We start from the raw sequence: 26,421 nt of genomic DNA, 5'->3' as shown, positions 1-26,421 counted from the left end.
CTGAGCTTTCTCACGCAGCAGGGATGGGGCCGCAGAGGTGGGGCCTGGGCCTTGCCCCGAGGATATTAGGGGGAGGGGGACAGTTAGACCACAGGAAGCAACTAGAAGTAAAATCGCTAGTAGGTCTCACAGGTGTGTCCGGAAGGTGGCCAGGGAAGGTATTTTGGTGGAGGTGAACGCCAGGGGCCTTATGGGTCTTGTGTAGAGGTTAACATCACTTATTCGTTCCACAAACGTGTCGACCACCTGCTATGTGCTGGGACTACAGCACGTGCCTCGATGACAGGCAGCCCGGTTTGGATGCCATCCCCACCTCTCCCTGTCTGGAGGCCTTGAGGGAGCCTGTCTCCTCACTGTTGGGGAGGGGTACAGTAGCACCAGCTCATCGCACCGCCGTGGGGTTCCGGGGACACTTAGCTGCTTGCAGCCTGGCGCTTGGAAGCAGCCACTAGATGGCAGCTCGCGGCTTCTGTGACCCGCCCCCAGGGCCCGCACTCACGCCCCTCTCCACCTCTCCCCCAGCCGCGACAATTCCCCCAGCCTAAAGGAGATCCGGAACGGCTGCCAGCAGCCCTGCGACCGGAAGCCCACCTTACCTCTGCGCCTTCTGCACCCCAGCCCAGACCTGGTGTCTCAGGAAGCCACGCTGTCCGAGGCGCGGCTCAAGTCGGTGGTCGTGGCCTCCAGCGAGATCCACGTGGAGGTGGAGCCCGCCAGCACTGCCAAGCCGGCGCTGACGGCCAGCGTGGGCAACGACAGCGAGCCCAACCTCATCGACTGCCTCATGGTCAGCCCCGCCTGCAGCACCATGAGCATCGAGCTGGGCCCCCAGGCCGACCGCACGCTCGGCTGCTACGTGGAGATCCTCAAGCTGCTGTGAGTGTCCCCCGGCCTGCCTGGTACCCTCGGGTTGGGGAGGGGCTTGCCGCTGGCTGGAGGCGTGCAAGCGCGGGCGTGCTGAGTGCGGGTGCACAGGATGCAGATGTAGGGTGTGAGGGCACTTGTTCTGGGGTGCGTGCGTGCACGGCTGTGTGTGTACGCGTATGCTCGAGGATCTGGACACGTGTGTAGGGTACGGGCACAAGCATGACGTCTACAGCTGTGTCTGTGAGTTTGAGAATGTGTGAGTGTGTACGCCTGCCAGGATGTGCTTCAGCGCACGGGGCCCGAGTATGTCTTTGCGTGTGTGGACACCTCTGCGTGTCGTGTAGGGTGTGGGCTCGTTCCGAATCTGTAATTGTCCTTGTGTGAGTGTAAATGGCTTTGGATGTATGAGGGCAAAATAGCATATGGGTGATTGCCCTAGTTTCTGTGTGTTGTGTGTGTCTGTGTGTCTACATATAGGAGTTGGATATGGGAGGGATGTGGATTTCCCTATAGGGGCAGTATGTGTGTTTCGAGTGCCTGTGAGTGTAAGTGCACAAGTGTAGGTGTGTCCGGGTGCTTGTGCTGCTTCTGTGCATGAGTGGCTCTGAGTGCAACACGTGGGTATGAGCATTTGTGCACAAGAGCTGGAGTGTGTGTGTATGTTCTCTGTATGTGTGCAGATATGCCCATGAGCCAGTGTGTGGGTGTGTTTCTGTGTCACACGATGCATGCACGCTTCGCGTGTGTGGTGTGTACTTGCCGTCAGGTTCCAGCAGCTGCCCCCATGCAGCCTCATCCGCTGGGCGGGGGAGGGAGCATGGCATGCGGATCAGGCTCCACGCGCCTGGCTGGTGGGAGGAGTTCTAAGCAGGAGCCGGAGACCAGTCTGCTCTGAGTGGTGCTTCTGAGCTGGGTGCTTTGGACCGTGCCTGCCCCTCCCCGAGCCTCAGTTGTGTGACTCTAGAATGGAGGGGGTCTTAGTCTTTGACCCCCAAGGGTCTTTCCAGTTCCACCATTCACACCCCAGACCCGTCTCGGACTATGTGCGCCTGGTGCTGAGCCCCAGGCGGAGGGCCTTGCTGTCCACTCCCTTCCGCCCCGCGCTGAGCTCTGCAGTTCTGTGGACCAGCTGGGCCGGGAGAACCCAGCAGACGCCTCCCCCACTTGCTGCCACCAGCTCTGTCCTTCAGAACAGGACTTGGCACCACTTGCAGGGATGGGCATTGCCCGGTGCAGTTGGGGGTGGCACATGGGCTTTTCCGAGGGGTTGGGGGCACGACGGCATGGTCGCGTCTGACCGATGCCCGGTGCTTATCTAATGTCAGGGCACCAGGGCCCCTCGATCTGGGGGGGCCTGCCTCCTGGGGCTCGTCAGTGTTGCTGGGGTCACACTGAGTCCCTGCGTCGTTGTTGCTCGTCTGCGGCGTTCGTTCTGCTCTCATGAACGGGGTGCTGCCCGGAGTGTGCTCGTGGTCCAGAGGGTGGAGGCTACCTGCCGGTTGCCTGGTGAATGAGAGCTGCCTAGGGGTGCCCCTGTTCACGCTCTAAAAGCGAGGCCTGTGGTGTCTGTGGAGGTGAGCACGTGTGTGCACACACAGGCGTACACGTTACGCAGTGGCTTCTCGTGATTGGAGGTGACTCTGGTTGCAGCATCCCCAAACTCTTCCTCTGCCCTTGCTTTGGCCCCGGAGAGGAGAAGGGGAGGCCTCCCTTGGTTCCGGCAGCCAAGGCCAGCTGAGGGCACGACCACGATTAGCGATATCCCCACCCAAAGCAGATTCAAACTTCTGCTCAGAGAGCATCTCCGAGAACACATCTCAGTCTCTTTAAGGCTGGAGGAGTCCCCGCTTTCTCCCAGGGTGGCGGCCAGCCCTCCGAGGGACCGGCCAGCCGCGGCCCACATCTCCTTCTCATCTGGCCGGGCCCGGCTCTCCTCCTGCGGCCCCTGACTCCGGCTGTTTTCCGCAGACACCTGGAACTCCCAGACCTTCTGCCAGTTCGGGCCCTGACTCATACTTCTCATTAAGCACTAAGGATTTGAGTTTCATCATGCAGTTGACACACATTTTTTTTCCTTCTTCATAAACATGCTCATGAATGAGGACTCTGTTCTTCCTGATCTGCTTCCAGACCTCCTGCTTGCCCGCATTGCCCAGCTGCCAGGTCATGGGTGGGGGTCAGGGGGCCCGTCAGAGGCTGCCTGCTGGGCGCTGGGCGGCCTTCCTGACCACTGCTCAGGGCAGCACGTCCCGCCCCGCCCGGAGATCTCCACGAAGCAGGGTTTGTACGTCCAGAAGCCTTTTTCACCTTGGGGGAGCGCAGAGCACGATGTGGGCCTGATCACTTCTTTCCCCAGCAGCTTTCCTTCTCTAACCCTGCTGCTTGCTTGACTCACTGGCCCACTGGAGGGCCTCACATGTGTCAAATCCGCAAAACCCCAGCAGCTCAAAGTGCTCCAAAGCATGATACGTTGGAAAAAGCACAGATTCAGAGCCAGACTGCCGGGTTCAGGGCCCAGGGGTGTCAGTGTTAGCTTGTGACCTTGCACTGGTTACCCACCCTCTCTGAGTCGAGCTGCCCCCAGCCATTAGAGGGCATGGCTTCGGGCCCCAGCACAGAGCAGGTATCTTGCAGGCATGGACACCGGGCAGATGGGAGTTACTACACTTTCTGACTACAACTATGTTTCCTCTATTTTAAGGTACCATTGGGAGTAAGACACATCATCGATTTAATAACAGCACTTTGAGAGGGGGAAAAAAAAAAAAACAACCCACGAATGTGGCATTCAGTGCAGACTCAGTTTGCAAGAAGCGTGCATCTGAGAATTGAGGAAATGCGGCCATAGGACTTAGTCTGCTGTGTAACTGCAGGCAGTGTTCTTGGCTTCTCTGGGCCTCAGTTTTCTCATCTCTAAAATGGGTGTCTTCCTCAGAGGGGCTATTGGGAGAATTTAGGACTTGGTGAGAGTGGACTGCTGTTATCAGTAGGACGGCTCCCCAGATGAGAGTAATGTGTAAAGAATGGAAGGACAGAGGCTCTAATGTGGAATTGAGGGGTCCTATCAGTGCATTGTGGGGGCCAAAGAAGCCATGCTTAGAGCCTGGGCCCAGCCTGGCAGACCGCGTCCACAGGAGCAGGCGGGCACCGCTCCATCCCGAGAGAGTGGACAGGGGCCCTGATTAGTTGTGTTCCCATCAGAGGGCCCTCAAATAGTTAGAATTTAACACCTTTGGAAAATAACGTAAACTGCAAAACGTTCCCTGGAGACTCAGAAAAGGAAAACTATTCCCAGCACAGGTCAAGGCTGACTCTGAGATCATCACCCTGTGAGGCCCAAGCTGGGTGGTACGATGGAAAGAATGTGGACTTTGGGAGCTGGACAGAGCAGGTTTGGTATATAGTTGTTCGGATTCCAGCTCTTAACCTCCTGGGCACATGTGTGTGGTTCACACATTTGTTTACCCACTTATTTATGCATTCTTTCATCAAACACTTACAGCACACCTAGGTGGGCCAGGTTCTGTGCTAAATGCTGGGGACCCAACGCCCCCTGCTCTCATTCCCTCTGAATCTGAGTAGCACCAAGTTCTAAAAGCAGCGACATTGCCTGCCCGGTGGGATGGAGCGTGGGAATCTCCCGGCACACGTGTGGCCACAGGCAAAGGGATGCCCTTCCGTCCAGGAAGAGAAAAGAGCTGCCATCATGAGGGAGAGATGGGAGATGGGCACATCCACTGTTTTCTGATCAGCTCGAATCTGGCTACTTGTTACTTTTGCAAACACGTGGATTTTAAAAGAGGCCTCGATGGGCTGGAGGTCAGCTGGAAGACGCCTCACCCCTCGGGGCCTTTAGGGAAAATGCAGATGGACTTGGGGTTGTCCTCGTGACCGGGAAGCACGATAGTGACTAGAATGTAGAAGGCAGGCGCCGGGGACATCGCCCAGGACCGCCCTGCTCCGTGAAGGACTGGCACAGCCAGATAGCGCAGCTCTGCTGAGCGGAAACACCCGGAGTTCAGTGCAGGGAAGGGAGACTGTCTGGGGGCTTGGAGACCCTGGCGGACAAGGAGTGGCTGGAATAGCCTCCAACAGGTGGAGAGATGGAGAAGGAGGTTGCAGGCGACCGCGCGGCCAGGATGAAGCCCGTGAGTGTGGCTGGGGAGTCTGATGAGGCTCTGGGGTGGGGTGGACTGGAGCCCAGTCAGCATCTCTGCCCTCACGCGGGTCCTCAGGCCCCAGACACCACCGCTGCCAGCCGTTCCTCCAGGTCAGCTCACCGTCTGCCAGCCGCTGTCTTCCCAGTGGGACTCGGGGGCAGGATCTGGGTGCCCGGGGGCGGGGGTGGAAGGACCACCTCACCTCCTTGGTTGAATGTCAGCCAGACTGGGGTCCAATCTTTCCCCGCGCCGTTCAACTGATCGTATGATTTCGGACAATGAGTCCGCCTCTCTGGGCCTCGGTTTCCCAGTTGTGAAATAAGGATAGTGACGCCTGTCAGTGCGTCCTGGCTCTCAGGGCTGCCTCGAGAATTCAGTGAATTCGTGTGTGCCACGCGTTCGCCACACCACCTGGCACCCTGCAGGCTTGCGGCAAGGACAGGTACCCCCATCCCCACGGTCAGCATCTCCGTGCTCGGGCTTCCGGCGAGGGTTTTAGATGAGGTCTGCAGAGCAGCAGAAATACACGTGTGTGTGTGTGTGTGTGTGTGTGTGTGTGTGTGTGTGTGTGTGTGTGTGTATAGTGTATGTATGCGTATAGATGTCCTGGGGCTTGTGGCCACTCTGTAGAACCCAGACACTCCCTAGAGCATTTGAGGCCAGTGGATCTGCCTACAGCCCTGGCAGGTCCCTGGTGGGATGACGAGGCAGAGAAGGGGGATTTGCCCAGATCCCCAGCTTCAGAGATAAAGGCCACTCATGTCTCACCTTGGATTTTAATCCCTGGGCTAGTTGCCTTTTGAGGGAGCAGATACTTGTGCGTGTGACGGCAGGAGCAAAGCAGAATGAGCTGTGTCCCTGACACACCCTCCTGGCGCCCTGGGCTGCATTAGGTGCCTCGCTCATGGTCTTCTAGAAAGGCCATGGACCTCCCCTTGGTCTCCCAGGCCTCGCTGTGCCCTAGCTCACCCCCAGGGGCCCCTTTGAGGACCCCACCAGCGCCCCACCCCAGGGAGCCACACACGGCATTCTCCAGGCTGTGGCCGTGACAGAGCCAGGGTTCAGGTTGGGCGCTGCGAGCACACAGCCGTCAGGGCCAGGCCTGCCCGTCCCAGACCCGTGTGCTGGGGGCTTCGGCTTCTCAGAGGCTTGCTTGGCCCCCCGTGCCCTCAGGCTGGTGTGTTCTCCCCATGCCATGCAGAAGATTCCGTGAAATCGGGGAAAGGGTCTGCTTGGAGGAAGCACCTTGTCCACGGGACAGCTCCGAGCTCTGGTCTAACAGCACCTGTCAAGCTGGGTTACAATTCTACCAAGTGTGCATTGTCTCTGCCGGGCCAAGGCGGCTGCCCCAAATCCTCGGAACCACTCTGCCCTCATTTCCCACGTCCACACCTCACCGGCCCAGCTTGTCTCTGGTGTTACCTACGCGCACCACTGCCCCCCCCCCCCGCCCTCGCCGGCCCCGCTCCCCTCCCAAGCAAGAGAAAGGAAGTCCTCAGCCATGTAGGCTCTAAACCGCTCGTGGAGAGCAGCCCGAGGCCAGAGGGCTGGATTTCTTGCTCACGGAGCCTCGTTCAAGTCCAGCTTCTCCCCTCCTGAGCTCTGTGATCTTCAGCAGGTGTCCTGACCTCTCTGGGCCTCCATTTCTCATCTGTAAATGGGGGTTATAGGATTAAATGTGTGCTGCTTGACACCTGAGGCCCATCAGAGGCCCTCAGGTTGCTTAAGGCACCTGTTTCACTCTCCCCTTCCTCCCTGAGCCCAGGAAGCCCTGGCTATCCTGTCCTTCCTGCAGGTGGGCTCAGGCCTCTTACAGCCCGGCCTGCAGCTCTCCCTACCACCCCAGGTCAGCCTGGCCTGCCAGCCCTGAGGCCAGCACTGCTCTCAGGATGCTCCTGACAGGCGCTCTGCTGGCCACGGGGATCCCACGCCCATCCCTTGGGCCTGGCCAGGCCCCGGGCTCCTAGCTTCCCAGTCTCTGCCCAACACACCCACCATGTACGCTAAAATGGTCAGACCGGATATTTGGAGTAAGTCCAGGAGCCAGCTGCAAACTTGGAGCTGGGCAGGGCCCAGGCCAGGAAGGAAGTCTGTCTGCCTCTGCCTCTTCCTTCACCCCTGCGTCCTCCCCCTGGTCCTGCGTGAGCTGCCATGACAGAGCCTTCAGGAGGCCGAGCTCCAGGCTGGGGAGACGCTTTCACCTAGACCCCTGCCCCAACCTCCCACTGAGCTTAGCACCTGGACCCGGTGACACAACCCTGTTCATTGATCACCTCCCCTTCTTCCGGAGTGAGCCATGGTCTGGGCTGTGTCTGGCCGGGAGCCCAGCAGATGCCTACACACCAGGCACGGCCACAGCTCCTCTGACACCCACTCTGATTATGGGTGATTTAAACACTCCGTAGAGATTCCTGTATTTAATGGCATTTCTACATTGAACATATTTTTTTAAAGCAAAAGAAAAATGAGTACGTGCCCCTTTTGAGAAAGGGAACAGGGCCTGCCTCTGCAGGTGGAAACAGGGGCCACGAGTATGTTGTTCGGTGGGTAGGAGCACAGACACGGGAGCCAGGCTCCTGGGGTCGAACCCCAGCTCTTACCGACTGTGTGGCCTCGGGCCAGTGCCTGTCTTCACCGAGACTCAGTTTTCTTGGCTGTAGAATGGGGATGGCGGGCGCGTCCAGCTCACCAGGTCTCTGGGAGGAACACAGGGGCTGATCCATGTGTGTGCCTGGAAGAGCCCCTGGCTCGAGACAGGTGCTGTCTACAGTGTTTGCTCCTATTACTTTTAGATTTTTCTGGAAACCATAAGTCAGTCAGTGACAGGTGGGAGGGAAAGAGGGAAGGGGTTTAGAGGGAAGACACGCCAGCTGTAAAAATCAATGACCGCAGGTATGAGGTCGAAAGGGGTCTGTCTCCACGTCCTGATCTGGGCTCCCTGTGCCCATCCACCCGTGGGCAGCATAAAGCACACACCCAGCCTCGGGCACTGGAGTCCGAGGACCTGGCTGTGAATCCTTGCTCTGAGCGTCCTAGCTGCTTGAACTCAGGAGGCACGAGGGGCCTCGCTTTCTCACCTGTAGGGCAGGTGCGATACTCTTGTCCTCAAGTGCCTGTTCTGAGGACTAAGTGAGCCGGGCTGTGCCCACTGCCTGGCCTGGTCAGTGCTTAGTAACCCTGAGCCGGCACCACCGTCAGAACTTATCTCAGGCCACAGGCTTTTCTGGGAATTCTTTTCGGTGTGTCCGGCGGCGGCGTTTGCATCTTTCCTCGGAACACTCCAGGGTGTGAGCTGGATTCTGAAGGCTGCCACTTTATCATCACTTTATCTGGAGGAAGGAGGGGTGGGAGCAGTTCCTACACCAGGGTTATCTAAACTGTGCATTGTTGGTGAGGGCGAATTATTTGTTCTGGGGGGTGAGAGAAGATCTTCCTCTTTTTTGGAATAAAGTAGAGACAGACATACAGCATATTAACAGATATAGTGTACTTAGAGAGCAATTAAGGAAAATGTTGGAAAAGCTCCTTGGGGCGGCGGGGGGCAGAGGGGTCCAACTGAACGAAAAGAAGGTTGAAAAACAGCGAATTCTGGGACTTCCCTGGTGGTCCCGTGGTTAGGACTCCACGCTTCCACCACAGGGGGCACAGGTTCCATCCCTGGCTGGGGAACTAAGATCGCACAAGCCGCACGGTGGTGCCAACAAAACAAAACAAAACAAAACAAAAAACAGCGAATTCTATACATCAGGGAGCCCCGGGCCCACAGGACCACAAATCAGGTCTGGGGTCCGGGGCCGTCCTCTGCTTAGGCCAGGTTCCAGCACAGACCAAGGGGCTTAAACAACAGAAATGTATTTTCTCACAGTTCTGGAGGCTGGAACTGTGGAATCAAGGTGTGGGTAGTGTTGGTTTTGTCTGAGACCCTCTCTGCTTGGCTTATAAGTGGTCATCCCTGTGTGTGTGTCTGTGTCCTAACCTCCACTTACGAGGACACCAGTCAGGTTGGATTAGGACCCACCCTAACGACCTCATTTTACCTCAGTCACCTCTTCCTGGGCTCAGGTCCTGGGGTTAGGACTTCAGCGTACGAATCTGAGGGGGATACGTTTCAGCCCATGACAGCCCTCCGTGCTCTGGAAGATAGAAGGAACGAGGGTCTGGGAACCTGGGTGTGGTGGCAAGGAGGAGGAATCCGGGGAGCTGGGTGACTAGCCCCTTCGGCGGCCACGGGGAAGTCTCCGGAGAGGCTTATCAGGCCTCGCGGCCACACTGCAGACACCAGCTGCTTGTCCCTCGGGGCCCCTGGGAGCCGAGGTCACCAGAGCAGAGTCGGTGCCACGTGGTGTCTGCCAGACTCTCGCCCCATCTTTGACCCTGTGTGATAACACACCATTAACCGCCCCTCGTCTAGACCAGCCCTGACCGTCGTCCCCTCTCGTTCCAGGTCTGACTATGATGACTGGAGACCGTCTCTGGCCAGCTTGCTTCAGCCCATTCCATTCCCCAAAGAGTAAGTCCCACACACGTCCCCAGCACCCCCCGGCCCTGAAAGGACAACCTCCGTCGGCCACCCCGGCCTTAGCAGGGGGACCGATCAGGTCACGGGACGCACCGGGGGACACCACAGACGACAGCGGGAGATGGAGATGGAGGTGTTGGTCCTCAGCTGTGGGACCCCGAGGAGGCTCACTCCCACCCCCGAAAATGGGGAAATCACGTGCTTGCATGGCTAGATGGCTTCACTGAGCTAGGAGTACAAAGCCCTCCGCACCAGCCCCCATGCGGTCACGTCAGCGGTGTTTACTGTGCGTCAGATGGGCGTAGGAAAACCTGCCTCTCCCGTCTCCCGAGGGCCAGAGTAAAAATCCAGACATAACGCGTGTGGAATGGCTTTGTGTGCTGCACGGCCATATGCTGAAAGCTCCCTTAGTACCCCCATTACGATGATTAGCTCACGCCCCACAGTGAGCTGGGCCAGGAACGGACCCTTCCGTCTCTCCCGCCCTTATCCCAGTATTGAATTTATCACGGGAAAATAGGGAGAAAACTCTCTGGTGGATAATGGCCTGAGGAGAAGGCTTTGTCTAAATCACCAGGCCCTAAAATGCCTGCAGGCCTGTTTTGATAGCTGTGAAGAAGCCGGGCCCCAGGAGGCAGCCCCGGGCTCTCTCCGGAGGAGCTCTGTGTTTATGAAATGCGGCTCTCCGAGGGGGCATTACATGCAGTAATTACCCCGTTTGCCGGCCCAGCTGGTCCCTGGAGCCCCCAGGATTTGAGACTGGAGAAATCCGACTCCTGAGAGCAGTGGCGTCATTGGCTGCAGTCGCTGTCCCCACAGCTGCGGGGACACACCTGCCGGTGGGCCCGCGAGGCGACTGGCCCTGAGAAGGGTCCCCGGTTGCCACTCGGATGAGTGGTGGTAATTAGCGCAGCCGCGCCTTAGTGGTGGAACACTTCACAAGCACACCTGGGTCCCTGGTGCCCACGCGCAGACGTGCTCACGTGCACCCCCCCAGAGCTCCGCTTCTGCTTACTCTGAAGCCTGGCGCTCATGACTAGGTGCTACCATCATCCCCATTTTACATTAGAATTACCCTCCTTTTAGAGTAAGCAGGGGCCCGGGGAGCTCAGCCCGTTCCCGTTCCTCTGCTCCATGTCATGTCGAGTGGGGACACGATGTCGGTGTTTCATGCTCAACTTCCCCGTCGTTCTTGGAATCCGGCAGAAAGCCTGCCGCCCCCAGAGGAAGGACCCTGGATCACTGTGCTGTCGCGAACGCCCTGCTCACTGCGGTTTTCCCTTTGTTTCTGTTGCAGAGCTCTCGCACACGAGAAGTTCACCAAGTGAGTATTTGGGCAACGCCCTTGTTACCTTCTTCCCGGACGAGTGTCCTCTGTCCTGCGGGCGTCCCCCAGCAGCCAGCCCTCCTTCCGGCCCGTCCTCGTCACGTGCCTTCTGGGAGGCAAGGATGGCTCCTCCCAGAAGTCCTCCCGGAGACGCGTGTCCAGGCCCGTCCAGGCGTCTCCTGATCCCGCCAGCTCAGCCGGTGCCCCGCCCCTCCCCAGCTCTGTCCTCAGCCCCCGATCCCGGCCCACCCCAGCCGGGACCCTGGGCATGACTCTGCCCCTACCCCGTCTCTTTCAGGGAACTGAAGTACGTGATTCAGAGGTTCGCCGAAGACCCACGACAAGAGGTGAGGCCTCCCTCTCCCTCGCAGGCACACGGTCCAGGCTGCAGCAGGGCGCATGTGGCTCTGTCAGGGCCCCCTTGTCCCTCGCGGGCATCCTTAACAGTTTACAAAGGCTCCTTTGCCTTGTGCATAGACACAGCCCCCAACCCAAGTGTCCAAGCCTGGCCCGTGATGTCAGTGTTTTACTGTAAACTGAGGCTCCCCAGAGGTGTTTCCCACCGGCTGTTTCTCCTTAGGGCACGGGCCATGATTTAGGGCCAGGCTGGCACCGGGGCTCCTAACCAGCTCTGAGATACGGCTCATTCTCTCTGGTCCTGCCGTTCTGAGTATCAGCGGGCCAGGGAAGATGTCTGAGCTGGGATCTGAGCCAGGTTTTATTTCCCGGGCATGGTGGCCTAGGGCCTCCCCAAGGGGCCACTCTGCCCCTCCAACAGCTGGGCTTCAGGGAGAGGGCAGCAGCCTTCCCTCCCAGAGCCCCTGTGTGTGAACAAGGACCCAGAGTGGGCTGGGAACCCACCCCAGCCGTTCTCCCATTGCATCGCTGTAATGACAGCAACAGCCTTCGCTGGGTGCTCACGCTGTGTCAGGCACATGCGTTTTCTCATTTAATCCTCACAACAACCCTGATGACTAGGTGCTACCATCATCCCCATTTTACATTGGAATTACCCTCCTTTTAGAGTTGAGAAAACGGGGGTTACATGCCCGAGATCACACAACTGGTACATGGACCGAGGCCCTACCCTCACCCAGGGATAGTTAGGCTCCAGAAGGGGCGAGCCCTGCAGCGTGCACAGCGGGCCAGGCGGGGCTGCCCTGAGGTGCTCAGGCCCCTTCTCTGTGCCCACGGAGTCTGGGGCATGAGGGGTCTGGTTCCCAGGCAGGGACAGAGGTGGACACGTTGCACCCCTGGCAGAGCCGGAGGATGAGGGAGGGAGTTATTCTCGGTGGAGCCAGAGTGTATTCTAAAGAGGCCACACTATAAAGCCTGGTTCGAGAAGGATCTAGAAGGATCTAGTTCTAAAACACCATGATTCTACACCTGACTCCAAAAGCGATCCTCGGGCAGAAGCCATAGACAGGGAGCTTTTAAATGTCTGGGTACCAGCGATGGTCTCCGTTCTTCTTAAACCTGAGCCATCCCTCGCCGTGCGTGAAGGCAGAGTCTCAGAATTCCCCTGGAAAGTGAGGCTTCATTTCAGACGCCGACTTTGAAGTTGATGAATAGAAGTGGTACCAGCCGCATTCCAAGGCGGAGCGGCAGTGCCAAGTGCCAGGAGGGAAACTTCCCAGCCCGGGTAACGCCCGGGAGGCTGCTGAGGACACGGCCCCCCAGCAGGCCCCTCTTGCCAGCCGTGCCTCCCGCTTCCGCCCGCCTCCTGCTCTGATTTCCTCTCCTGCTTCTCTTCCCCTCACTCCTCTCCCTTCCCACCTTCTCCCTCCCAGATGGAGCCATAGTTGTTTTCTTATAGATTCTCTGCTGTATCTGTTGAACAGAGTTTCATACTCTTGCTTCCTTGTTTCTTTGAAGTATAGCTAAGTTAGCGTCCGATAGTCTTCCAACTCAGAGGGAAAAGTCAGAGCCCCGCCGCCCCTGCTTTCTGTTTCCTTGTGTGTGGGTTGTGATCAACTGAGTATCTGTGAGTAAGTGACTCTTGGCAGGAGCTCGTCCTTCACTCTCTCCCTGCAATTACAGCGGGGCCGGGGTGGATGTGGAATTCCTCCCACATGTGTACACGTGTTTGCACACACGTACACATGCCACCCACACACAGACGTGTGGAGCCCTGGGGAGGAAGCTGAGAGCCACAGAGAGAGCTGTGCTTCGGGCAGCACTGAAATTGCCCCCGACTCTGGACAGAGACCCTTTCTCCTAAGGAGAGAATGTCAGGGTCCCAGAGAGAGAGAGAGAGAGAGAGAGACATCGGCGGGACAGAGGCAAAGCCTGGGGACAGCACCCATGAGGGTGAAGTAGGGAAGCAGGCAGACCCCCAGAGGTGGAGGGGCAAATGCCCCAAAAGTGAGGGAGTGGGGCAGAGGTTCAGAGAGAAAGGAGAGCAGAGAGAGAGAGGAATTGAAGACACAGAGAGGGGGACAGAGACCCAGACAGAGAAAGGAGAAAAAAATGCCCCCATCAAAGGTGCTGGAGAGAGCGGCACAGAGGTCCCTTTGCGCCTCTCTACCCCAGCTTGGCCACAGACTTGCTTTATTCAGGGCAGCTAAACAAACCAGGGCCCGGCCCTCCATCCTGAGGAGCTGGAGTTCCCCTGTTTATGGATATCAGAGTTTTTCCCAAAAGGCCTTCCGTGGAATTTAGTAGAAGGCTGGGCAGGTCTGGACTAAACTAAGTTAAACCGGTTCCTTAACCGTGGGACTTGTCTGGACGTTTGCCATTGGCGTGTGTGGATCGTGGGCCACCGTCGTCATGGGTCTGCAGGGGCTGACCAAGCGCTCTCCCCCTGCGGCAGGTCCACTCGTGCCTGCTGAGCGTGCGAGCCGGCAAGGACGGCTGGTTTCAGCTCTACAGCCCCGGAGGGGTGGCCTGCGACGACGACGGGGAGCTGTTCGCCAGCATGGTACGTGAGGGGCAGGGGTGGGAGTGGCCGGAGCCACGGGCGGGCACATTGGCTTCCCCTCCCCTGACCAGTGAGAGAGCCGCCCCGTGCCCCCTGAGGCCGCCCTGGAATTTCCAGGCTGAAAGGATGCCGGTGATGAAGATGGTGATGGTGACGCCGGCCACAGGTGTCACTTCCTCACCTCTTACCTGAGCAGGCCCCGAGCCAGAGGCTCCCCCAGCAGCGTGAGGAGGGACACTTCCTATTACCCCATCTTCCAGACGTTACAGGTGTTAACTGCCCAAGCTCATCGGGATCACCGCAGCGCGTTGCTTTGTTCAAGGGACTGAGCGCGTAATGGGCACAGGTATCCTAGAAGGCACTGCAGATCCATCCGCCAGCTCGTCTGATCCTTGCCCCATATCGCCAAGGTCAGGATGACCGGCCCACCTTGGAGATGAGGCATCTGAGATCCCCAGACCAATAACCGCATCCTTGGTGACTCCTGATACTTTCCTTGTGCACTGTGACCGACACCTCACATGCACGATCTTTCTTCATCTTCACGGCAGCCCCATCCCTTAACTACCTCTGTGTGGAAACGGGCACGGAGAGGTGCAGTGGCTTGCCCGAGGTCACACAGGCCTCCGGCCTCCAAGTTCCTCCCTCGGCCAGGCCCACGCTGTCCAGAGCCGGCCCTTCTTCCAGTAGCAAAGAGTGTCCATCTTGTGAAAGGAGGCACAGATGCCCCTTCCCCAGGGCAGATGCTCCTCTAGGCGGCCGGCAACCTCACCTAGCCCGCTTGCTGACAAAACCAGCTCCGTTCCACAGTCACTCATGTTCCAGAGCTTGAGAAGGGCGCAAGCCTAGGCTAGCCGTGGCTAAGGTTGCAGCCCTGCTACACGCTAGCCTGATGACCTCGGATCAGTAACTTGCCTCTCGGGGCTTCGGTTTCCTCGTCTGTGAAACGGGGAGCATAGTCCTGGCGTCTCGGGATTACCATGGTGATTGCCTGTGATAATATATGCGAGGCACCGGGCCAGGGCCTAGCGCACAGTGAGTGCGCAGAAGTGACGGGTGTGGTTATTCTCATCGCTACTGGGCAGCCGGTTCAGTGGAGTGAGCAGCTCATAACGCTCTCCGCAGTGAACTTGGCAGTGTTTGCGCAGTGACGACAGACCCCAGCACTGCCTCTGGATCCTCTCTGGAAAGGGGCTTATTTTTAGGTTCCTTTCCTTACGCACTTGCTCTCCACTCCTCGCCTGCTGCCTGACGTGTCCCCTTTGAGTGCCCTGTGTGTCCTGGAAATGCTGGCCTTGCCTGCCTGCACCACCTCTCACAGGCTTCTCTGCTCTGATGTCACAGCTTCACCATGGCAATGCCCCGTGGTCCCCCCCCCGCCCCTTGGTGCGGGGACTGTGAGAGAGAGAAGTCAGGGAGCTGGCAGCTCCCCAGCCTGAGAGATTGCATTTGTATGCCAGAGTTGTTGGTGATGGAGCAGAAAAGAATATACGTGGGGAAGGAAGCAGGCAGCCCCTGGATGGTGATGCGTCGTTTCCATGGAGACACATGGCACGGATGAGGTCCCCTTGATTAGGCTGCCGTTTCCAACCGCAGAAGGGCATTTGCTCTAACATGAAGTCAGGGGGAGAGCACACCAGGTGTTTGGGCCTCCCAGCTGTTGGTTGGGGACCCTTGCCCTTGGGCACCCATCTCCAGATGCACCAGAAAGAAACACACTTTTCTTAATGGCTGCCCTGCAGATAACCCAAGATGGAGCAGAATTTGCCAGTTCTTGGGTTTCTGGGGCAGGCTATCACTCAGAACGCCTTTGGGACTCACAGGGGGCTTGGGAAGGGGAGACGGGGCTCCGTACCGTTCCCTACCCTGCGTGGGAGGGGTGGGCCTGTGCACCCTAAGCAGGGGCTGCCGAGACGCTTCCGCCAGGTTTGACGGTGCCAAGACCCAGAGGGCCAGATGTCAGCAGAGTCCCAAGGGGTACGGGAGAGGGGGCTTTTGTGTGTGTGTACGGAGCGGAGGTAAAACATATATAACATAAATCTTACCGCCTTAACCATTTTTTGAAACATTTTTATGGAAGTATAGTTGATTTACAGTGTTGTGTTAATTTCTGCCCACCTGAACCATTTTTAAGTGTACAGTTCTGTAGCATCAAGTGCACCGACAGTGTTCTGCAGTCACCACCACCATCCATCTCCAAACTTCATCTTCCCAAACTGAAACTGTCCCCGCTATAAACACTAACTCCCCACGCCCTCCCCCCGCCCCGACACCCCACCCCACCCCCACTTCTCCTTTCTGTCTCTGTAGTCTGACCCTAGGTCCCTCCCATGAGTGGGACCCTACAGCATATGTCCTGTGAGTGGCTTACTTCACGTAGCACAGTGTCCTCGAGGTTCATCCACATGGGAGCTGGTGTCGGGGGGGCGGGTCCTTTGAATCCCCCGGGGAGAGTCTGGTGATCGTTGCAGATGCAGTGTCCAGACTGGGTGTGGGGTGTGTCTGATCAGTGTCTTCTGGTCTCACGATCCTTGTAGCACGTAGAAGGCAGGCACCGCGGGCCACAGCCCACGCGGTCACTGCCCTTCACCTGGCCCATCTCTCCTCACAGGTGCACATCCTCATGGGCTCCTGTTACAAGACCAAAAAATTCCTGCTCTCCCTGGCAGAAAACAAGCTGGGACCCTGCATGCTCCTGGCGCTGAGGGGGAACCAGACCATGGTGGAGGTAAGGAGCTGGCCCGAGTCCCTGGTAAGGTTGCCAACTCTCCCAGGACTTCATCCTTGTTGATGGAGCACCTTCTAGGAGCTTCTAGGAGCCCTGAGTTATTACAAGAGCTGGGGACACGGCAGCGGACGAGGCAGGCACAGCCCCAGCCCTCCTGAGCTTAGCGGGAGTGGGAGACCTTCATCAAACTGTCTGCTAGTTTCATTTTAATTTCACTTTTTGATCCACGTGGGTCCAAGGGATCGACTGGGCAGGTTTCTGTTCCATTTGTCTGTTGCTGCAGAACAGACCAACCCCAAATGGGGGCTTCAAACAATAATGCTCATTTATTTGCTCCTGGGTCTTGGGATGACTGGGCTCAGCTGACCACTTCTCACTCTGAGTGTCTCATGGGGTCGCGGTCAGATGGGGGTGGGCTAGGTCCTCCCAAGGCTGCTTCCCTCACGTGTCTGGCGCTGGCCTGAGGGGACGCGACCAGCGGAGGCTGGAGCAGCTGGGGCTGCCAGGCCGCCGTCCACACAGCAGCCTTGGTCGTAGCCTTCCCACTCACCGAGGAGCACACACCAACCCCGGGCACTCATGTCACCTCTGTCTCCCCCAAAGTCCCCAGAAGCCTGGGGCTTCCACAGCCACTGTCCAAAGAAACCTGGCAGAAGCTATATCTCTTTTCCTGACTCAACCTCAGAAGTCAGGCAGCATCACTTCTGCCACTTTCTGGCCATGAGAAGTCGGTCCCTGGGACTTCCCTGGTGGTCCAGTGGTTAAGACTCCACGCTCCCAATGCAGGGGGCATGGGTTCAATCCCTGGTCAGGGAACTAGATCCCACACGCATGCCGCAACTAAAGATTGGCGTGCCACAACTAAGACCCAGTGCAGTCAAATAAATTAATTAATTAATTAATTAAAAAAAAAAAAAAAGAAGTGAGGGCTTCCCTGGTGGCGCAGTAGTTGAGGGTCCGCCTGCCGATGCAGGGGACGCGGGTTTGTGCCCCGGTCTGGGAGGATCCCGCACGCCGCAGAGCGGCTGGGCCCGTGGGCCATGGCCACTGAGCCTGCGTGCCCGGAGCCTGTGCTTCGCAACGGGAGAGGCCACAGCAGTAGGAGGACCGCGTGCCGAAAAAAAAGAAAAGAAGTGAGTCACCGAGGCCAGGCCCATAGTCAAGGGGATGGGAATTAGACTTCACCTCTCAGCAGGGAGAGCATCAAAGAGTTTGACTCCCAGAGCTTTCCGTGGAAAAGCAAGGGATAGAAAGAGGTGTCCTGTCTTTCGGGCTCTACCAGGCCATAGGGGCCCGGCGTGCATCGTGCCCACAAGCGTTAACTGGGAGCTCCCAAGCGCTGCGTGTGTGTGCACTAATGTTCCCGTTACACAGAGGGGACACCGGGGCAGGCGATCCCCCCAGCATCGCACAGCCGGAAGTGCAGAGAGCGGGGAGAGAACAAGACCTGGGAACGCATGGGTGTGCCGAGCTTGGCCGCCTCCCGAGGCGTGAGGGGCCCTTGGGACAGGCTGAGGGTTCAGGCCTCCGCGCCTTTGAGAACCAGCCCCGCCCAGAGTCTCGGGCTGGCGGTAACTCTCCTCCCGGCTCTTGGCAGATCCTGTGCTTGATGCTGGAATACAACATCATCGACAACAACGACACGCAGCTGCAGATCATCTCGACCCTGGAGAGCACGGGCGTGGGGAAGCGCATGTATGAGCAGCTGTGCGACCGGCAGCGGGAGCTGAAGGAGCTGGTGAGTCCACGCCCGGCTGCCCGGCCCGGCTCCGGGGCTCCCCTGCCCAGCAGCGAGCGCGGGGCTGCAGTGAGCAGGGCAGAGCCCAGGGTCCGTGGCACCTGTGCCGGCCTCCACCTCACTGACTCCTCCTCCAGACCCAGAGAGGTCGGGATTGCCACCCGCCACTTTCCAGATGATCAGAGAGGCTGAGTCTGCGGCCCAAGGTCAAACAGCCCATATGGGCCTGGTCACACACACATCCTGTGTCACCCTCCGAGCCAAGCCTGGCAGTGGCTGTCTGTGCCCCTCCTCCCTCGCCCACTTCCCTCAGGCCCTTCATTTCAGGGCACGGGGCTTGATTTCCGAATGCCAGCACCCGTACCTCCTGGCCAGAGGGCTTTCTCTGTCCACGGGCACAGCAGGACAGAAGGGGTGGAGAATTCACACCCCGTGGTCTCCTGGAGCAGCTCTCAACCAGTGACTGGCGGGAGAGGTGGGGTCTCTCTGTGAGATGTGACTTCGCCACCATTTCCCAGAGGCCCAGGGGTAGCTGGGGTGATCACAGCCTCTTCCTTTAGGGGCCTTTGTGGTCTCAGTTCCCCGCTCCCCTGCTGGGGTTTCTTGGGATCGCCTCTCTGATAAACCACCTGCCCTCAGACCTGGCCTCGGGGTCTGCCCCTGAGACAAAGACCACCATGTTGCCTGCCTCTACCAAGAAATACAAACAGTGCCATGAGAGGTGTTATGGAGGCGCGGGTACCGGGTGAGGGCTCAGGGAAAAGTGGGTCGTAACCAGTCTGACTTCTGTTTCAGCAAAGGAAAGGCGGGCCCACCAGGCTAACACTGCCCTCCAAGTCCACAGTGAGTTGGTTTCATTCTCCTGCAGGGCTGGGAGGGAAGAAGCGGGTTATCCTCCCTGGTGGGGAACAGCAGACAGTGTGTGCTGGAGGTGATGGGAGGAGGTGAACAGGGACCCTATGGTACTTCCCTCCCTAGGAGGGAACTGGGTTGCAGGAAACCAAACATTATGATAAAGATTACTGTTGATATTAATGTTAATATGTTACCAGTTATTCATAATGATGATAATAGCTCATATACGTTGAGGATTCACGTACCAGATAAATTGTGCTCATAGTTCATTTTATCTTATGACAAGAAGCCTATCAGGCTGGTGCCTCCTTCCCCATTTTACAAGGTCTTCAGGGATCTTAGTTCCTTCTATCCTGCTGCCCCACTGTGCTTGGCACATAGCTTCCACCTCATAGTCCAAACTGGCTGCTCAAGCTCCAGCCCTCTTATCTCCATTCAAGCCAGGAGGAAGGAGGAAGAGGCAAAGAGGAACACGCCCCTTCCCTTTAAGGACCTTCCTGGAAGTTCTGCGGGACACATCTGCTTGTATACCGTTGTCCAGGTTTAGCACGTGGCCCCACCTAGCTGGGAGATTAGCCTTAATCCAGGGCAGCCAGTTGGCAGCTAAAACTCAAGGATTCTATCACAAAGATAGAAGGGACCCTCAATGACCTCAGAGTCTAGTGCTCACACACTCCTTGAAAGGGCCTCAGTGTTTGCAGGTGGGAAATGGGCGCAAGCTCCCGCCTGGGAAAGTGAGACGGTCGGACACACATGCACACGCCTGCGGGAGGGACGTGGCCTTGGAACACCCCACTGGTGACTCAGGCTGTGAGTCACAGCTTCGAAGGCTTTCTCCAGCTAGGCAGCTGCCACCACGGAGATGCGGAGGCAGTCGTGCCCTCCCTGACACCCCGTTTTGTCCCAACCCACTGGACCATGCTCTCCTCCCCGCCACAGCTTTCTGTGGGGCTGGGGAGGGGAGGCTTAGGGCCTCGGGGAGCTGCTGGCAGCCCCAGGCCTCCTGAGACCCCGCCTGCCCGTCCCGTCTGCAGGATGCTGACTTGGCTCGTTTGCTGAGCTCTGGCTCCTTTGGAAACCTGGAGAACCTCAGTTTGGCCTTCACCAACGTAACCAGTGCCTGCGCTGAGCACCTCATCAAACTGCCTTCTCTCAAGCAGCTGAACCTGTGGTCCACTCAGGTACATGTGGCCTGCCCTGCCCCCTGCCCCCTGCGCCCCCCTCCGTGCCCACCGTGCACCCCTGCCGCAGGCCTGTCCTGCACCCTCCTCCATGGCTGGCTTTCTGCCCAGAACCCACGGGGCCAGTCGCTTCATCACCACCCCCCTCCACGGCACAGCGCCCACGTCCCCCAGAGGGTCCCAGGCCAGAGAAGGTTTCGCCCCTCGTGAAGCCCAGTGGCCCGTCCCACAGTTGGAGTCGCCAAGGCCCAGAGCAGGGACGTGCCCGGCACAGCTGACACGTGACACAGGTCTCACACCCCTGCCCAGGGGTTGTGCAGGCGGCTGGTGGGTCTCCTCCTTGTAATAATGTCCACAGCGCACGGTGCCCGCTGCCCGTGCTTAGTACCGACTGGGCTGTTAAACACGTACCAGCACGTGTGGTCTCCACTCCACTGTGAGGTGCAGGCCCTGCCGACACCCTCATCTCGCAGAAGAGAACCGGGGCGTTCCCAGCGGCCCTGCTGTCCCACTGTCCCGCCCAGGGAAGGGCCACCTCGGCTCCCGCTAGTAGCCACGAGTCACTGAGTTCAAAGCCACCCTTGACAGATGGCAACACCGACTCCAGGGGGGGGGGGGGCCCTTGTCTGGTCCACGGCACCGGCAGAAGCTGGATTTGAACCCGGTCAGGGCACTGGAGTCTCTGGAGAGAAGCGAGAGCAGCCCAGGCCCTGAGGCGTGGAGGCCATGGGCCTCAGGCCTGGGCTTTGTCCTGTCTCCTTGCTCCGCCGCTGCCCCTGCCTCGGGGTCGTCGCCCCGGGTGCCCGGGGAGGCCAGCGTCAGTGTCCAGGCTGAGAAGGTCTCTGCCCCACAGTTTGGAGACGCTGGCCTGCGGCTCCTGTCGGAACACCTCACGATGCTCCAGGTGCTGAACCTGTGCGAGACGCCCGTCACCGACGCCGGCCTGCTGGCCCTCAGCTGTGAGTCCATCCATCCATCCCTTCATCCCTTCCTCCATTCGCGCACCGTGCTGTGTGCTCCCGGAGCACCTCCCCCATGCCAGGCGGAAGTATCCCTGCCCTCGTGGAGCTGATGCTCTAGAGGAAAAAGGAAGAATGAGTGAGGCCCAGCCCGTGCCCTCCCGACGCTGTCCCAGCCCCTGAGGGCAATCGTGCTCCCCTGACCCGCCGCAGCAGCTGTAGCCCCAGCCACAGCCTTCACCTGGGAGTCGGTTAGAAATGCAAATTCTCGGGCCCTGCCCCAGACCTGCTGACTCAGAAACTGCACTGTAACAAAGTGCCGGGCGATTCTCAACGCACATTAAAGTTTGAGAAGCACTGCCCTAGTAGAAGGAGCCACAAAATACTCGAGGCGCCTAGAACTGTCGATTTCTGTACCCTGACCCCAATCTACTAAACTCAAATCTTGGGTGACGTTGAGCCTGGGAATCTGCATTTCCCATTTCCAGGTCCATTGGTTTAGATGAGAGGCCCTGGGCCTCAGCTGAGAGGAATCCAGGAAGGCTTCCCAGAGAGGTGACTGGATCTGGGGGTGAAAGACACATACGTAGGAATTGACCGAGGGGGAGGCATGCTGGGCAGTGGGCATGACTCCTGCAAGGTCGTCGGCATGTTCTGGGTGGCTTGGGAGTGGCTGGGGGCAGGTGACGGGGTAACAGAGGGCAGAGAGGATGAGGTTTAGAGTCACAGCGGGGTCCACTGTCTGCAGTGTGACAGGCAAGTTCTGGGGACATTTGGGGTACAGGCAGTGGAGGGACATGACAGAGGGGGACCAGAAGGGAGAGAGGCTCAGAGGGCAGGGGGAGAACGTGGGCCCCATTCAGATCAGCTCCTGCCTGAAATAGACCTTCTGTACGTAGTGGTCCCGGGCTGTGCCTCTGAAACCCCACCTCCCCGACCCCATCTCCTAACCAGAGGTCTCGGCAACTCAGTCCGCCCCCAGCTTTTCCATCCTGTACCTGCAACTGCCCCTTGTGGGGTCCCACTGACCTAATGACTGTGTCTGTCTGTCTGTCCCTGGACAGCCATGAAGAGTCTCTGCAGCTTAAACATGAACAGCACCAAGCTCTCGGCGGACACCTACGAAGACCTGAAGGTAATCCCTTTCTTCCCTCCTTCCTTCCTTCCTTCCTTTGCAAGTGCAAAGGTCCTGAGGCAGAAAGGGTTGGTACGAACCGACTTTGTAGCCAACGTGACTAGAAAGTGAGAGAAGAGACTGAAGCCAGACCGGATAAGGCCTCGCAGGTCACGGAAGGACTCTGGATCTCATCCAGGTTCGGGAGGCTTTCAGAGGCTCTAAGCAGGGTAGTGAGTTCTGCTTTTACAAGTCCGTTCTGGTTGTTACGTGGAAAGCAGGATTTTTGAGGGAGAGTACATGCGAGGGGTAGCAGCATGGAGAAGGTTTGCAGGGCTGGTGCAGTCACACAGCTGAGACCCAGGACCAGCAGGCTGGGCTAGGTTGGCAGCTTAAAATCAAGGAAAGAGGATCTGGGTGCTGGAAGGTGGGCACATTTTGTTTGTAAAAACGCGTGTCTCGTCAGGGCTGGAGGGGCTGGGCCTTCAGCAGGCTCCTGCCGCCCCCTCATCCCGGGCCCGGAGGAGTGGGCTCGGCCGCAGAGCCAGCGCCCTTGGGAAGGAAGGGCTGGGCCAGGACCGTGCCAGACCCTGGGCGCCCTGGAAGCCCACCTCCAGCAGGGCCTCCCCCCCTCAGCTTCCCCTCCAGCTCAGCCAGACCTGTAGCCTGGGGCCCATTCACTGGCCAAGCCTCCAGACGCCTTCTGTGCTTGCGCTGGGGACAGGGACGCCGAGGTGCGGCGGGCTCACCCCTGCCCAGGAGGGAGCTCAGTCCTGGCAGACAGACACGCGCAGCAGACTGCAGCAGGACGGGGCTCAGGGGCCAGCAAGGAGGGGACCGCCAGCTCCGTTCATTGGGGCGGGAGAGCCTGCACAGAAAGGAGTGGTTAAAGTGAGTCTGCCGGGCAGGCCAGTGCCCAGGAAGCTGGGGAGGCGGAAAGCAAAGGCAGGAGACCAGTTAGCAGCCTCTCTGTACAGCAAAGGCTTGTAAGAAAAAGTCAACCGTTCATAAAAGAAGGCAGAGCACAAGCGCGTCTGGGTGGCAGCGGTGGGGGGCAGGAAGCCGCTCTGAGGAGTAGCAGGTGGGATCCTGTAGTCCGGCCACAGATCCACGTGGGGGAGCCTGAGTGGGAAGGATCTCCACCCACCCGCCAGGAACCCGCAGCTTATGGATCCCTCTCCATTCTCCCCGCCGGACTCCTGACAGCCCTGAGGGCACAGGCACTGTCTCGGACCGGGTGCTCTGGGTTTGCCCTGCGTTTGGTATCTAGTCCCTCGCCCCGTCCCGTGAGCCAGGGACTGGACTCGGATTCCCTCCACAGATGAGGAAGCCGGCTCCCGGAGGCCAGGGCTCTACCCAAGGGCAGGTGGCCTGCAAGTGACAGTGGTGGGGGGCTCACATCCTGGGTTTCCTGCCCCCAGAGCCAGTGATCCGAAGCCTCTGTGGGGTGGGAATGTGGACTCCCCAGCAGCTATCACCTGCTTTCTGTGGGGCCACGTGCCGCCTACTTGGTTCTCCCGGAGGTTCCCCAGCTCTGGGCTCGGGAGCCCCCGATGGTGACAAAGTGGGGAGGGCATTGTGGGAATGCCAGCCGCCGGGCAGGGGCGGGATGGAGCTCTGCGCCACCAGGTTCTGGAAGGGACTGGATCCTTCTTGCTCCCCCCAGGCCAAGCTTCCCAACCTGAAGGAGGTGGACGTCCGCTACACGGAAGCCTGGTGAAGCTCCCGCTCGGCAGGAAGGAGTTTGCAACTGCGACACGCAACTCTTGACTAATAGCTGTAGAGCAGCGGGTCTCGGGGTCCCACCCCGCGTCCTGGCTGTGAGATAGACGGGGGAGTCTTTCTGGGGGCGGAGGGCGGAGGGGGGAGGGGGTGGGGAGGGGGTACGTAAGCACGCCCAGCCCCCACCTAATTCTTTTAGCTTCATAATCGGAAACATTGACCTGATCTAAAACGGACTTTGTAGCAACCAGAGGAGCGGCAGCGGGTCCGGGAGAGGGTGGGGATGGGGGCGCTTGGGGAGGGGGGACCCTTTGTGGATTTTCTTTGCCTCTGTGTTCAATGCCATGTGGGAAGAGTCAACTCTGATGCCATCGTCTTGCAACCCCGACGGGCCTGGAGGCCAAGGAAGGATGCTTTCTCCCTCCGAGGCCCTGCGGAGAACTCGCCCCGCCGTCGCCATCGCCATCGCCATCACCATCGGACAAGACCCGGTCACATGGTCACGTCATCACACTCACACCCGTCCTGTGTCCTCGCCATTGCTATGCAAAGTGATTCTTGTTGTACATAAGATTTAAATAATGCGCCTATTTAAGAAACATTGACAAATTGCAGGTCTGGGACCTGCTTCTTATTTATGAAGTCTTTGACCCGCCCGCCTGCCTGCCCGCCGGCCGCCCCTGGCGTGTAGTACTGTACAAACCAGTCAGCTGTCAGGGTAGTGGTAGTATTCTTGTTATTTTTTTAAAGGAAACAAACAGACGGAAAAAAAAAAAAAAAAAGAACCTCCTTGGAAAATTAATTGCTTTTTCGTAATGGATTCTCTCTGCTAACGCTCTCATGTCGGTCCGTCCGTCCATCCCTCTGCCCGCCACGCCACCGTGTGTTTCGATCCCAGACGTCTCCAGTTTCCTCACAGGGTGGAGGTCAGCTGGGGGAGGAGAAGTGGGGTCCCCACATTGTCGTCTTGCTCCTCTATGGCCCCAGCTTTCTCTCGGCCCCCTTTTACACATTTGGAGGGGGAGGGTGCTAACCTGTCCTCCCGTCCGTCCCGCAGGAGAGCTGCCCCGCCCCCTCCCCCGGAGCTCTCCCATCTGCGGTGGCCTCTGCTGCCCCCGTCCCCGCTGAGGCTCTGCGACCTGTGGCCTCCCCGCCGTCCTGTGCCTCCCGCGGTCCCCTCATGCATGCCCGCCTCTCTGCATGGTCTCTTGGGAGAAGAGAGACGTCGCCTCCACCAGCCTGACTGCCCACCCCGCCCACGAATGTGACCACTGCAGCGCAGACGCCCCTTCTGCCCCCTCCGTCCCCACACCTGCCCCAAAGACACACCAACCTCTGTTTCTTTTATAAACAAGCCCTCACTGTACAAAACAGCCCTCATGGTTTACTTGGGGTCACCTCTCCCCCAAGCCCCTTCTTCTGTTGGTTTAGCACAAACACAGCCCCCCTTCAGCACCTCCAGACCTAACCCCCAGTCAATGTAATTGTTTTATATATATTTAATCTTATTCAATGGAAACCATGCTTTTGTCGTTTTATACTTTGCTAGGTAGACTTTATTACCCCCCGACTATGCCCTCATTTTTTTAAAAAAGGAAAAAAAAAGAAATTGGGTTTCAGTCTTAATTCATTTTCCGTGCCAGGTTTGATTTCGTGTGTGCGTGTGAGTGTGTTCTGTTTCGTGTTTTTTTTTGTTGTTGTTTTCTGTTGTTTGGTTTTATTCGCTCCCCTTCGGTCCCATACTTTACAGCACTCTGGTGCAGGAAGAAGCAGAAGCAAAAAAAAAAAAATTTTAAAAGAAAAAAAAAAAGAAGAGTCGAGACATGCCACCTTTTCCCTTCGCACTGTTGCTTTTCCTGATGGTTAATACTACTGTCACGTAGCTGTGTTCAGAGATGTGAAATACTTTCAGGCAAAAATAAACTGTAAGTGACTCATTGACATCTGGCCTTTCTGTGTGGCTTTGAAGGGGCCTCGCAGGGCGATGGGAAGGGACGAGACCTAGGCCGAGAGTCGGGGGCTCACGGCAGAGCCCGGACACCCTCTCTGAGTGTCCAGGACTCCTCACCCTGGCGCGTTAGGGGGCAGATCTTCCTTTGTTGTGAGGCCGCCCTGGGCATCAAAGGATGTTGAGCAGGCCCCCGCCAGCCCTGACCCACTAGATGCCAGGAGTACCTCTCCACCACCCACTGCAGTTGTAACTGAAGATGTCTCCAGATGGGGCCTAGTGTCGCCGGGGGGGGGGGGGGGGAGAGTCACCCCCAGGGTAGAACCCGGCCGTCCACCTAGACTGCTGTGCGGTAGGGCGTCACGGAAGCTCTAGTCCAGTGA

At 58.2% G+C, this 26,421-nt stretch overlaps 1 protein-coding gene across 1 annotated transcript in view; it reads left to right on the top strand.

The window, feature by feature from the left end:
- CMIP (c-Maf inducing protein) overlaps positions 1-26,031 on the top strand; it is a 237,977-nt gene extending 211,946 nt beyond the window's left edge. Inside the window, exons 10-21 of the mRNA XM_029213509.1 lie at positions 523-876; positions 9,472-9,537; positions 10,844-10,870; positions 11,172-11,220; positions 13,686-13,793; positions 16,405-16,521; positions 18,119-18,259; positions 19,055-19,102; positions 20,149-20,295; positions 21,149-21,254; positions 22,319-22,389; positions 24,035-26,031. Of these exons, the coding sequence (XP_029069342.1) occupies positions 523-876; positions 9,472-9,537; positions 10,844-10,870; positions 11,172-11,220; positions 13,686-13,793; positions 16,405-16,521; positions 18,119-18,259; positions 19,055-19,102; positions 20,149-20,295; positions 21,149-21,254; positions 22,319-22,389; positions 24,035-24,088 (1,288 nt within the window). The 3' untranslated portion in view covers positions 24,089-26,031. The remainder of the gene's footprint in view (positions 1-522; positions 877-9,471; positions 9,538-10,843; positions 10,871-11,171; positions 11,221-13,685; positions 13,794-16,404; positions 16,522-18,118; positions 18,260-19,054; positions 19,103-20,148; positions 20,296-21,148; positions 21,255-22,318; positions 22,390-24,034) is intronic.
- The last annotated feature ends 390 nt before the right edge of the window (positions 26,032-26,421 follow it).

This window comes from Monodon monoceros, unplaced genomic scaffold (assembly GCF_005190385.1).
Source record: "Monodon monoceros isolate NGI ecotype Baffin Bay Population unplaced genomic scaffold, NGI_Narwhal_1 Super_Scaffold_10, whole genome shotgun sequence".
Classification (NCBI taxonomy): Eukaryota; Metazoa; Chordata; class Mammalia; order Artiodactyla; family Monodontidae; genus Monodon; species Monodon monoceros.
This window is presented reverse-complemented; position numbering and strand designations above follow the sequence as displayed.